Source organism: Gobio gobio, assembly GCF_949357685.1.
Source record: "Gobio gobio genome assembly, chromosome: 5".
Taxonomy (NCBI): Eukaryota; Metazoa; Chordata; class Actinopteri; order Cypriniformes; family Gobionidae; genus Gobio; species Gobio gobio.
In genome coordinates, this window is record NC_137101.1 from 24456988 (window position 1) to 24470098 (window position 13111).

The 13111-nt window shown below is 38.8% G+C and overlaps 1 protein-coding gene across 2 annotated transcripts in view; it reads right to left on the reverse strand.

Moving 5' to 3' along the window:
• Positions 1-1047: 1047 nt before the first annotated feature.
• The window catches only part of cpm (carboxypeptidase M), a 54909-nt gene continuing 42845 nt past the window's right edge, over positions 1048-13111 (reverse strand). The window contains exons 5-9 of one of the 2 annotated variants that reach the window (XM_079816446.1): positions 7654-7841; positions 6219-6389; positions 5644-5796; positions 4513-4661; positions 1048-2649 (exon numbers count right to left, since the gene is read on the reverse strand). In XM_079816446.1, coding sequence (XP_079672572.1) covers positions 2452-2649; positions 4513-4661; positions 5644-5796; positions 6219-6389; positions 7654-7841 — 859 coding nt within the window. In that variant the 3' untranslated portion in view covers positions 1048-2451. The remainder of the gene's footprint in view (positions 2650-4512; positions 4662-5643; positions 5797-6218; positions 6390-7653; positions 7842-13111) is intronic. The other variant, XM_079816447.1, reaches the window with a different exon arrangement.

Genomic DNA, 13111 nt, shown 5'->3' on the forward strand with positions numbered 1-13111 from the left:
AGGTTATGAAAAAATATTAAGCTGCAGAACTGTTTACAACACTCATAATAAATCAGAATATTAGGATGATTTCTGAAGGATCATGTGACACTGAAGACTGGAGTAATGATCCTGAAAATTCAGCTTTGCATCACAGAAATAAATTATAATTTAAAGTATAATACATTTAAAACCAAATATTTTAAATTGTAATACATCACAATATTACATTTTTTATGTATTTTTTCTGTGTTCTTGAACACGGGACTTGAGCCTCGACTCGGACTCGTAATGGTGACTCGACTTGGACTCGACTCGGACTCGGACTCGGACTGGGACTCGAGACTCGAGACTCGACAGTTGGCGGCTCGACTACAACACTGTATTTAGCTATGTCTGTGTAAATAACACGTCTCTACTAATAATAATTATGCCTAGATGGGTGATTATTTTTCACTTGATCTTTTTTTTTATATGCAATGTTTACTTTTAAACAGCATACAGCCTTTAAATGTTTGTATTATTTACTAATAATGATTATCATAAATAATAAACTTAATACATTTAATTAATTAAAAAAAATTGTTACATAAAAAAATAAAAAACATTTAGTTGTGGTACCGAAAACCGTAACATTTGTATGGTATTGGTACCGACTACTGGAATTTTGGTACCGTGACATCCCTACTTGCATGGTTCCTGGAAGACAAATTAAGTACAATTTAACTTGATTACCTTCAAATTCAATAGGTTTTCACCCCCCGGCTCTTAATGCATTTTGTTTCCTTCTGGAGCATCAGTGAATGCTTAAACCTTTTTTAGTAGTTGTGTTTGAGTCTCTCAATTGTCCTCAGTGTGAAAAGATGGATCTTGAAATCGTACAGTCACTGCTGGAGAGGGTTCAAATATACAAAAGATGCTGGAAAAGTGAAGAATGTGCAGGATCTGGAGAATTTTCCTGAAGAACATTGGGCAGTTTAACTGCTCAAGACAAACAAGGGACTCAAGAACAACCATCACAAAACAAAAAAACAGCCATGGGTCATCCAGGTGACGACACAGAGTATTCATAAACTTTTGATTGGGGTCATTTTAATAAATTCTGATTTTTTTTTTGTCTTGTGGACTATGATATTTTACATAAATGTTTACATATTCAGGACAGTACTAAATACAAAGTAACATGCATTTTGTATGATCTCTTATTTAGTTAAAATGATTCCCATTTCATATACAAAGTATATATAAAGTTTATATACTTTTTCTTGCCACTGTATATACATAATTATACACAGTACACACATTATGTAAATACAAACTTTTATTTTGGATGCTATTAATCGATTGTAAAATAAAACCTGTGGCTTTAGTTTGCTTTTTGCCACACAATTTTGTCAGATAAATACCTCAAACAAATGTTTTGTTCTTCCCCCTCAAATATCCTATTTTGGCCACTACTGTATGTAGTCATGTACGTACAACTATGTAAATTATGTTTAGTGCCTTTCACAAATAATGGTCCAAACAAAGCAAGTTTTATTGTTTTTAATGTTTCTGAAATTTTCCATGCGCCTTCTAGCGGCCCAGTGTTGATAAAACCCATGATTTTCAAAAGACAGAACATGTAAATGTGGGTAATGTCATTATATATTAGGAATATTTGTATATTAATTTATTTCCCGTGACAAGTTAACATGTAATGCATTTCAAGGTGTGTTGAGCTCCTTGTTCAAATGTCATTTGATATTCATTACTCCTTTCAAAAGTAGTATTAATACTTCCAGGCAACAGTAATTCGTTATACTATTCATTGTTTTAAATATTCATACAGTATCTGACACATGAAAAATCAGACACGATCCTGTGTATATGATGTTTATTGAAGGCACTGCCCGTCTTTGTAATGTGGGACTGAGTGAGGTAGAAAGGGCACAGAGTTTTTTGGCTTGGTTGTTTTCAGTCTTCATGTCTCACAGCTACAAAGACGCATTAATATGCAAACGGTTAAGGTCATTTGCCTGACAAACTATCTGCAGCATCTTCAAATGATAAAACAATCATGACTAGTAAGTTTCTCCAAGAGTTAAAAATGGTACACACATATCCTTCAACTTTTATAATCTTCATATTGACAGTATTGTAGAAACTGGTCTTCTAATATTGAAAGCAGATATTCAGGCATCTTAAATTTGACAGCATTATAATACAGTTTGATATCTATTGTCGTGTAAATGCCCCTAAATTAAAAGCTGTTGAGCGGTTCTAGTCTAAGCTCCTTGGCACAGCAACCAGTGTCACCAAACAAGGCTGTGGATCAAGTTTTTACTTCCTCCATGTGTAATATGTATTCAAATATTTTGACAGTGCTAGATATGGCATCATGATTTAGTACAGAATAAAAAAAAAAAAAATTAATGTGCAAGAAAAGCAGATGACTTTGTCCTTAATGTTTAAAAGAGTCTTTGGTCCCTCTCAGGACAGCAGCAGTCTTTGGAGGAGGAATAAGGTAAGTGTAGTGATCGCAGTGATGCAGGACTGGGGTCGTGGTGTTACTGTTGAGCTTTTGTCACTCTGCTGAAGGAGGAAGTTGTGCGTCAGGGCAGAGAACGAGTCAGGACCATATGGCACTTGTATGGTCTGCGTGAGGGTCTTGTGTCCTGGGTATGTCACCTGTAGACAAGGCAACAATGTGTATAAATGTGTTTTATTTGAATGTAAAGTATGTATCCGACACCAAATCCAAAGTTTCTGGGAGGTAAAATGTCACTTTTATGTATATTACGTTTGAATCGCTTTTATTGGCATAACTAGGTAATACAATGTAAAAGACCAGTAGACCATCACTTGTGTGCTCCTCTCCCAGCACTATTTGTTTAGTCATGGCTGTAAGGTTGTTTATGATGTATATGTCTGTATTCCAAATCATTAATGTGAGGATGGGAAAATGTTGTTTCCATGATGTCCTGCTAGTTTCCTTCATTCTGAACCTCCTCCTGTCCAAATGAACCCAGCTCTCTGAGCCCACCTCCATCTGTCAGTGAATCCCCAACTTCCTGACAGACAGACAGCAGCTGGTGAGGCTGGGAAAATTCACATCCAACACCTGCTCGATCTGCAATGGTGCTCTACAAGCATGTTCTTTCCCCACTATTCTTCTCCCTCTACACAAATGACTGCTTCTCTACAGGCCACTCTGTTAAGCTCCTGATGGGACCACACTCTGAGGCTTATTTTTCTCCATTATGTCACCTGATGGAGTTTTGGTTCCTTGCCACTGTCACCTTTGGCTTGCTCAGTTGGGGACACTAAATTGTCAACTAAATATCTAAATAAGTCTAATTAGTAAACTTTAGTAAAAAGCACTATATAAATAAAGTTGACTTGACATGTGTACGTATAAATGCATGTAAGTATGTATAATATGTGCATTACACCCAAAGCTGTGGGCCTCCCGTCCAATAATCGTAAAGCACTTGCGATTAAGAAAGCTTTCACATTCTTCCAATTTATCACAACTCAACGACTGGTGTTTTGACACTCTTCAGTGATCTGTCATGTCACATTTAAGTGCCTCAGCCCAAGAGGTATTCTAGAACGGAAAAATGTGCATGATGTTTAAAGATACAGAACTAAATAGATCATATCTTTTGTAATCACTCTGTGTTTCAACCGCTGAAAGACATCAGTAAAACAGCTTGTGAACAATGGATAACTTGAGGTAAATACCATGTTAAGTGACAATGTTCACAGTTCATTAGCTGATCTTATTTACTGTTAATTATTTATGTACATTTGTCATGAAGACAAGTGTTTATGAAAACTACCTTAAGTGCAGAGCTGTGTACAAACATTTCAGTGTTTTTTGAGTGATTGTTACATTTCTAATCAACTGCTATTTAAACAATCATATTCAAGCTCTTTTTTTTTTTTTAAAGGTATGGACTTGCGGCTTGATTTTGGATAACTCTAAATCACTAAAACATTTTTGTAGTAAAACGGTTTACACGAGTTCAGGCTCGCTTTGAACTAACAACACATCAGTTCATCCTGATGTATATTAACGGGTTAAATAACTGATCATGCAAAGAGGCCACAATATAAAATTAGTTTAACTGCTGGTGGTAAATCTTTACACAGTCTGAGTGAATTAACTTTTTGACCTTGAGCTTTGACCGTTTATCTGACAGTTAAGTGCAATTCATTTTTCCACAGTGATGTTTTTGAGGGACACCAAAAAAAAAGTGCCTACTGTGCACCGTCTTTATTTGCTCAATAAATCCCTGGCTAACTCACACCCTGAGGCGCCACATTCTTAAGATGCCTTGAGGACCCGACTTGCGACCAGCTCAGGGAATGCTGCCGACATTTACAACTCAAATAGTGCTTTGAAATGTGATTGCTTCTCACTCGTTCCCTGATTATGGAGTCTTTTTTTGTAATGATAGGCCTACTCTTGTGCGATAACACTGACTTGTCAGTAAAGCTTTCAGCAAAATGAGATTTGAAGTTCACCACACGGGGTCGCTATCTTACCGTGATGGTGTAAGTACCAGGCAGCAGCAGTCTGTAGTACTCTCCGTTACGATCGGTACTGAATGGACACAGGTTTTTTCTTCCCACAACCTCGACTACAGCGTTTTGCACAGGCTTGCTGTCTGAGTCCATCACTACTCCTTTCACCCCTGTGCAAAACAAAAGACAAACTCAGACTTGATTTCTATTTGCAAAATAGAACCCGGACCACTTATCAATCACACAACATCCACCGTTCTATACAAATGGAGAATATTTCTTCTCCTGCAGATCGGTGTCTGTGCACTAGTGACTTTTAAAGTAAACATTTTTAGTGGTGTCTATAAGGAATTACAGAACTTTAAGTGTTCTCTAGTTGGTTAGCCATCTCTTTCACGTTGTTGTTTAAGAGGTGTGGTAGCATATGTTGGGATGTTTTGCTTGGGGTTTGGTTACAAGGACAGTTGTGTCAATGCTGGGTGTGGACATTGGCTTTGTCCCTGTGACTCAGCTGTGGGATTATCATGTCAGGATGGAGCTGTGTGTAATTTTTTTGCGACTGTAACAGAATATGTTTGTGCTATAATAATACAGTGGCCTATACAGTATGACATGTAGCTCATTATTTGATGGCTTCAATTTGGTTCGGTTGCTTAGCTTGTTTATTTAGTGGTCATTTAAGTCTGGGTGGGACGTTTCATTGGTAAAACCTTAAATCACCTACCTTCTCGACTTAATAAAAGGGCTAAAGGTGTTGTCACGTCTACTGTTACTCTGAGAAATCCACTTATTTTAAAAGGAATACATGCAATCGGGGAGTTTCACGTGGGGGCAAAACAGATTTTGACTGTGTTCAAATTCACAGTGATCTATCGAATTACAGATAGCAGTCAAAAAGGCAATAGCAACATTAGCAAATTGTATTTTTGTTATTCGTTATTGTCTGGGAGGGGCGACACACTCACTGGCCAAAGGCTATAGCCCAGAAATGTCCCGAGAACAGTGAAATAAGAAATTACAGGCACATGGCAGCGTGTCTAAACACAAACAGCACCAGCACCCCCAGTGTATCATAAGGATTTCGTTGTTTTGTTTTGGAAAACCATGCATAGTGCTCCTTTAAGTGGGCAAATGTGTCTATACAGTACCTACCTAGGTGTACTTGCTGCATGTAAGCCAGTAGTGCAGGTCTGTTGGCCTCCCATAGGCCAGAAAGCTCTGTCTCTGAAGGAAACTTGCAGCAAGAGATTTCCAGCGTGAGCTCTAAACACTGTGCCCACACATAGTTATAGTCTTGCATTCCCCCTAAGAGAACAACACATAACCATCGATTGGTACAAACAGAGCAGGATATGCACCTACTAGTTCCAGCGCTTGTGCCACATTAACTTGTACATGTCATGTGATCTAATGAATTGCATCTTTAATTGTTACACTTAGTACATGGACATACTAGGTACACCCGCCACTGCCCATTCTGAACGTGTCCCTCATCGAACACACCCAATTCAAGACTTGTAGTCTTAAGAGCTGATGAGTTAAATCAGATAATGTGCAGTGGTGGGGTTTGAGCAGCACTTGTTTTGCCATATATGCATGATATGAGTACAAACTTTTATTTTTATACAAATGTGTAAAATAAAATTGACCAATGGATAAAAGTATCATCCATGTTGTTTGCTGACACAATGACGCAAATATTAAAATGCTGTATTAAACACTTTTACCTTTTAGAGGATACCAGTAGTATCCGTTAGTGATGCCGTGGACAAAGTTGGTCAATTCGTAACAGCTTTTTCCGTTGTGCATTTCGGTGTGGTTGTAGGAGTAGGTCTTTGCCAAGTGGACAAACACATCATCGTCAGGGGAGATGCTCTGGCCTCCTTGCAGCTCGCTTCCTGAATGACAGCGAATGACATTCCTGTTAATCTCATGATCATGATGTGTGTTTGCGGCCCCAGCAATGAGAGCCGGACTCGAAACAACTGATTCACTGTTCGGTCATCAGGCCGTTTGTTCTGTTAAAACTTTTCTAGTTTGCATTTTATAAGGTGTAATACCTTCATTGTTTAAAGGGTTAGTTCACCCAAAAATGAAAATTCTGTCATTTAATTACTCACCCTCATGTCGTTCGACACCCGTAAGACCTCCGTTCATATTCGGAACACAAATGAAGATATTTTTGTTGAAAGCTGATGGCTGAGAAAGGCTTCAGACAGGCCTCCATTGGCATTCAGTACATTTACACTCCCAAGACCGATAAAAGGCACTTAAAACGTTGTTACAAAGTCAATCTCACCACAGTGACTCTACAATAATCTTATGATGCGACGACAATAGTTTTTGTGCGCAAAAAAAAATCTAAATAACACCTTTATCCAACTTCTTATTGCCTTCCGTGTGCGCCTCCACGACGCATGCGCGAGAATATGACGCAGATCCGGCGTTCGGACAGATGACCCAGAAGCGATTTGTTTACAATCAGAGGAAGACGCGCGTGTCTAAGCTGTTGGATTCTACATTAATCGTGCTTTAGGTCTTGGCGTAGTGCTCAAAATGGGACTAAAGTGCGCATTTCATGGATTCCCGAACCCCGGCGCTACGTCATATTCTCGCGCATGCGTCGTGGAGGCATACACGGAAGGCAATAACAAGTCGGATAAAGGTGTTATTTTGTTTTGTTTTTTTGCGCACAAAAACTATTGTCGTCGCATCATAAGATTATTGTAGAGTCACTGTGGTGAGATGGACTTTATAACGACGTTTTAAGTGCCTTTTATCGGTCTTGGGAGTGAAAATGTACTGAATGCCAATGGAGGCCTGTCTGAAGCCTTTCTCAGCCATCAGCTGTCAACAAAAATATCTTCATTTGTGTTCCGAATATGAACGGAGGTCTTACGGGTGTCCAACGACATGAGGGTGAGTAATTAATGACAGAATTTTCATTTTTGGGTGAACTAACCCTTTAAGGCTGTATAGCTGTCTATAAAGTATTACCATTGACAATGATTATGAGATTTGTTTTTTAGAATAATTCCAAAAAAGAACAAATATTCCGGTCTCCATTATGCGTTACCTTTTAAGAGCTGACAATATTTTGTTGTCATTTAACATGACAGTGGGGGAAGCCACTGAAAAAAGGTTTGTGTACAAGCAACTGACCTTTGTTGCTGTTGTCGTAGGGGTAGCTGGCCACCACCGCACCTCCGTGGAGATTGGCCGACAGGACGAAAGTCTCCGTCTTCAGCCAGTCCATCACTGCCCTCACTTCTTTCTCCCTTTCCTGCGCGGTATTGATCTCAAATGCATCTGGAAAATTCCTATTCAGGTCCACGCCGTTCTTATTATACCTGAAGTAGGAGGGGAAACTAGTTACTCAAGGAAACTGTGGCCTATAAATGTGCTTTTCTGGAATGATTGCAAATATTTCTTTTACATGTTCACAAGAAATAACCGGATGCTTTTGTGGACATATTGAATAGAAGACCTGACTGTGTCATCTGCAGCCTGCGTCTGTGCTGCTGACACCAAAATCTTCAAGGATGAAGAACATCAAACAGCTAACTAGCAAACGAACAGGCCAGTGACAGCCCTTCGCATTAGTTTGCACTGGCAGGTCTAAATTCGTGCGGGCGGATTAGTGTGTTTGCCATGACACCATCGGGTGGAGCGATCCTTCTTAATCCCGAACACGGAGCGCCCGCTCTACGCCATACAGAAGTGCTTCCCTCAGGGATTCCTATCTGCTTACTGTTGCAATGCTTTGAAGTGCTTTTAAACAGCCTCTCAGTCTACAAATGCTGTAGAGCTAAAGCAGCATGTCTGGATGCCGGCACATATACTGAATTAATGCGTACAACCATACAGTATGGAAAAAATAAATAAATACATTTATATAAGAATGACCTAAAATATGTGTCAAACTATACACAAAAGTAGATGTTTAGCAGAATGCGCAAGCTGCTCTACACAATGAATGCTGCTCAGAAGCCAGACAATGGGGAAAAACAAACAGATTTAAATGTTTTGTACAGAGGTTTAGAGGTTCAATAATCAAGCCTTCCTGGGTGGTCAACGTCAAATGCATATGAAACCAACCCAGACGCGATAAACAGGATGTGTGTGCGGCACATTTAGCTGGCGCTTGAACACGGAGCTGTTTCCTCCTGCTTTCACAATACTTAAAAAAAAATAAAAAATAAGCCTCAGAAAGTTGGCCTGCACTCTCAGCCTCGATTGCTGTTGTAGTTTAATGGCAGAGATGAGCTTGTTTATGCCAGGTTCTCTCACAAATATTGGAGCTCTTCAACTTGTTTGAAAGCTTTTTGGAAACTGATTAAGCACCTCATAAATCCACTCAGATTCTCTTGTGTCTTTGGCTCGGTTTGGACTCGGGTTGTTTTCTTTCGCTGATTGCCGGCCTCATCCAGACACCTGATTTCTCTCTTAAGACCCTAGAATCTAAATCACGGCAGACACTTAAGCTGATCTATGTGGCGCGAACCACATTTTGTCGTGAAAATGGTTGATTAACTGCTTTCAGCTCTATAAACTATTTGTCTAATAGAGCTCTTGGGGTTTCCATTAGTGGTGAGCTGTTAAGTTTGATGGGGCAGAACAGATCTTCATCTTGTCTGTCGCTTTCTGCATCTGTGATCAGACCGATGTCTGCCGTTTCTCTCAGAATATGGTTTTGTTAGGGTAGCTGATCCTGGGTCAGACTAAGACGCATACCTTCCTTATCGCTCTATATAACAGAGGTGGAGCAATGTGTGGTGCGGTTTACTTTTCTTTAACCACTGTTTATATGTAATGACAGCTTAGATGATGGTGTTTTCAGGATGACTTGTATCAGTACAATTTCTCACACACACACACGCCTTGCCACATAGTTAGATCTCTATGCATGCACACAGCCATATAATCTTTGTCAGCCTGCACTCTTGGTCTGTCAGTTTAATTTGGAAGAGTATCAGGGCTGTCACGGGGCGCCAGGATGTGTGAGAGCCATTAATCTCTGAGTGAAAAGCATTAAATAGTGTTTATGTTGCGCTTTGTGGCTGTGGAGTGATCAGTGGAGAATGGAAACATTTCTGGAGTGTTTCACTGATCTTTAAAGGAATAATTTACCAAAAATTGTGTCATTGTTTATTCACTCTCATGTTGTTCCAAACCATCGACGGTACACAAAAGTAGCTGTTTCTCTTCGCTATACAATGAAACTGACTGGGGACTGGGTCTGTCAAACTCCAAAAATGAATGTGCATGTAAACGTATCTAAAAAGGCTAAATAATGCCAAGATACCACTTGCATGCAGCGTGATGAGGTTCTTTCTGGAACAATACTTACAGGTTCATTTTCTAGAATTTAAATTCGTGCAGGACACAGGATATACTACGCATGATTCACTAATTACTAAGCTTGTATTCGATTCCAAACATAGCCGGATTTCCCAAATCCTCCTTCCAGCCCTATCTGCCATTGTTCAAAGGCAGAGGTTGACATGTCAATGTTTTGAAAGAGCTGCAGTGTTTACACTACTCAGCAAGTCGACCTAGGAATGGCTTACTCATAATTAGCTCTGTACGTTAAAATGAGGCAGAAATTATTGTGCGTTACCCTTAATGTTTACGGTGTGTGAGAGATATATATATAAGATGGATATATGGAATCAAGATGTAGTGGCCGCATTCCACTACAGACTCTCAAATTCGGCCTAAGGGAAAAGTCCTGCAGTCCAGCTGTGCTTTCGGCATCAAATTAGTACTTTCACTGAAACCTCAGATGACTTAGATTTGCGCCAATGACAAACTGACCAGTCGTGTGCGTGTTTGCCTTTTTCCGCAGAGAAAATTGCAAATGCCAGGCCAAAACATCTGTGGACCTTTTGATCGAGTCAAGTCACCATAAACGTCTAAAACCTCAAGAGTTGTCTTTTCTTAAACCGGAAGGTTAAATTATTGCCATATTGGACATAAATCTGACAACAGAGCGGATTTCATTAGCTTCCAAATATAGTCACAGTACATGACTGTCTGAAAATAGTCCGTTTCCCAAATGAATTTATCCGAACATCCATTTCCCGTCAATTAGTCCTTTGAGAGTGGCACATTTCTTCTGAATCATAAGGGGTGGCCACATGATATTGCTAATTATGGTCTGTAATTCCTATGTGCAAAGGACTAATATAAACTTTTCCCACAAACTAATAACTGAGGTTATACAAGTAAAATACTGTATTAGATCCCAAGGATTATTTGATTTAGTCGACTAGTTTCTTGTGACTTTGAGGCCTAGTTTCATAGACAGGGCTTAGATAAAGCCAGGGTTAGGCCTTAGTTCAATTAGTACATTTAAGAAGCTTTTGTAAACAGAAAACAACATTACTGGTGTTCATCTTGAGACAAAACAATGGCACTGACATATTTTAAGATATGTAGACTTAAACCTTGTCTGTGAAACTATGGGAAAGGGGATCGGGGCAGATGGAGTGTCTTTAACACTAGAACCGCCATGGGGTAACATTTACACATGGCTGTTTTTCAAATGTACATAACAGATTTTCAATAAACTATGTCCCATTGACTTTTACTAAAATTGTGTTATTTACAATCCCCTGTTGTTAAAAAAATTTTTTTTTTCCAATCTATGATGCAATTAATACAAACATTTGTATGATTGCACCAAGTTTATTGGTGTTGTTCTCTTATTCAAATTATAAATGATATAACTAAACAAATTGATAATTATCAATTGATTTATCGGTTCATCATACATTCCATGCAGTGCGGTGAATTATTATAGCTCTTTGTCTATTTAGGGTATTTTAGTAATTGAAATAACATGGGTTATCTTAATATGTGATTAATAACATTTTATTATAATATTACACCACCCAATGTATTAATTTTTTTCTAAATTCTCATTGCAGGCTGGTTTAGCCTTTATTCACCAAAAAGTGAATAGTGTAGCCTGCCTAAAATAGCATAAAACAACAGGACAACAACAAAGTTGATGACAAAAAATGATAATTTCATTACTTTGAGAAGACAGTGGCACAATACAGTCACATAAGTTTTTAGCCCTATCAAAACAGTAATCATGTGCATGGGTAAATTTTACCCGCTGGCAGTTTTAGATATAAAACAACCTCTGGTGGTTCTAGTGTTAACTCAAGATATTTATCCGGCCAAAATGTATTTATCTGCCCAAAAAGAGAAAAAGAATTCCTCATTTGGGCTTAGATCTGACCACTGGTCAGAGCTTCACAGCTTGCTCCGTATACATGCTGTTCTTTTGAACTATTAACTGTTTTCAACATTGATAAGAAATGTTACTTTGGTAGAAAACAAAAATTATAAAATAGAAAACAGTTCAGTTCTGTTATCAGTTCTGGAATGTCTGCAAACAGAAAACCATAAAATATTTAATATACACGTAAAAAAAATAAAAATGGCCAACTTATTGCAAGTCCCTTGTAGCAGCACTGAGAATCAAACCTGCATTTACATATAGTATCTTTCAGGCCTTAAACTCTGGCCATTTTCACAGTGATCAGCTTGTGTATTTTTGTGTCTTAACTTTCAGTGTTGATTCATTGGTTTCCTTTGAAATATAGAACCGGTTTTTCATGGTATATATAGATTTTTCTTTGCAGACTTGACACATAAACAAAGGTATGGGTTTACGAGAAATACATGAAGTGGTGTTACATCAGGATAGGAAAATAACTTTGTTGTTGCATTGTAGTAACCTAGGTATTTATACATGCATTTAAATCATTCTCCTTATAGATAAACAAAGTTACTGACTAATAAGTTCTGGTTCTTCCTCAGTTACTAAAAGTATTTAAGTAATTGTTAAGTCAAGAAGCATTTTATTAAAAAAAAAATCAATGGTACAAACAGCTTTCAATTCAGCTGTAAAGCAGCTCTGGGGAACACAGTGATACCATCCAGCTCAGTTCAGTTCTCATCATAGAGTGTCAGTACAGTCAAATCAATAATACTGCCAACTGAAGTGTCCCCAACTAAGCAAGTCAAAGGCGATAGTGGCAAAGGAACCCAAACTCCATCAGAAGACAGAAATGGAGGGGGGGAAAACAGGCTCAGTCAGGGGGCCAGTTGTTCTCTGGCCAAATGAACAAACATTGTGTGATTTATGATACCAGGCTGCATCATAAATCAGATTGTGGATTGGTATCATTCAGAATATTTCATCCAGCTTGGGATACATCACAACAGCAAAGTAACCTAATTCAATCAGAACTGGAATCAGAGTGATGCATTTGCTGGTGAATCCCATCTCTCTTACTTACAATGTGAAAAGTCGTAGGTTAAGTATGTTTGTTTCCGTTGGTTGAGAGTGATGCCAAACCTCACAGGAAGCTCATAGCGAGAGCCACGGCAATAAGAACGCACCGCACCCTGTAAAAATACAATCGTCGTCAAAGTGTACAGCTGCATGGCTGCTGTTGTAGCGTGCTCTCTCGCTTTCACTCTTGCTCAATCACTTTCTTTCGGAGTTTGCCCACCATATCATCAAATCCAGATCAGATCTGTTTCCAATTGCGCCCCATCTGAGCAGGAGCACTTATGTGGTCTCAGTCTGCAGGAGCAG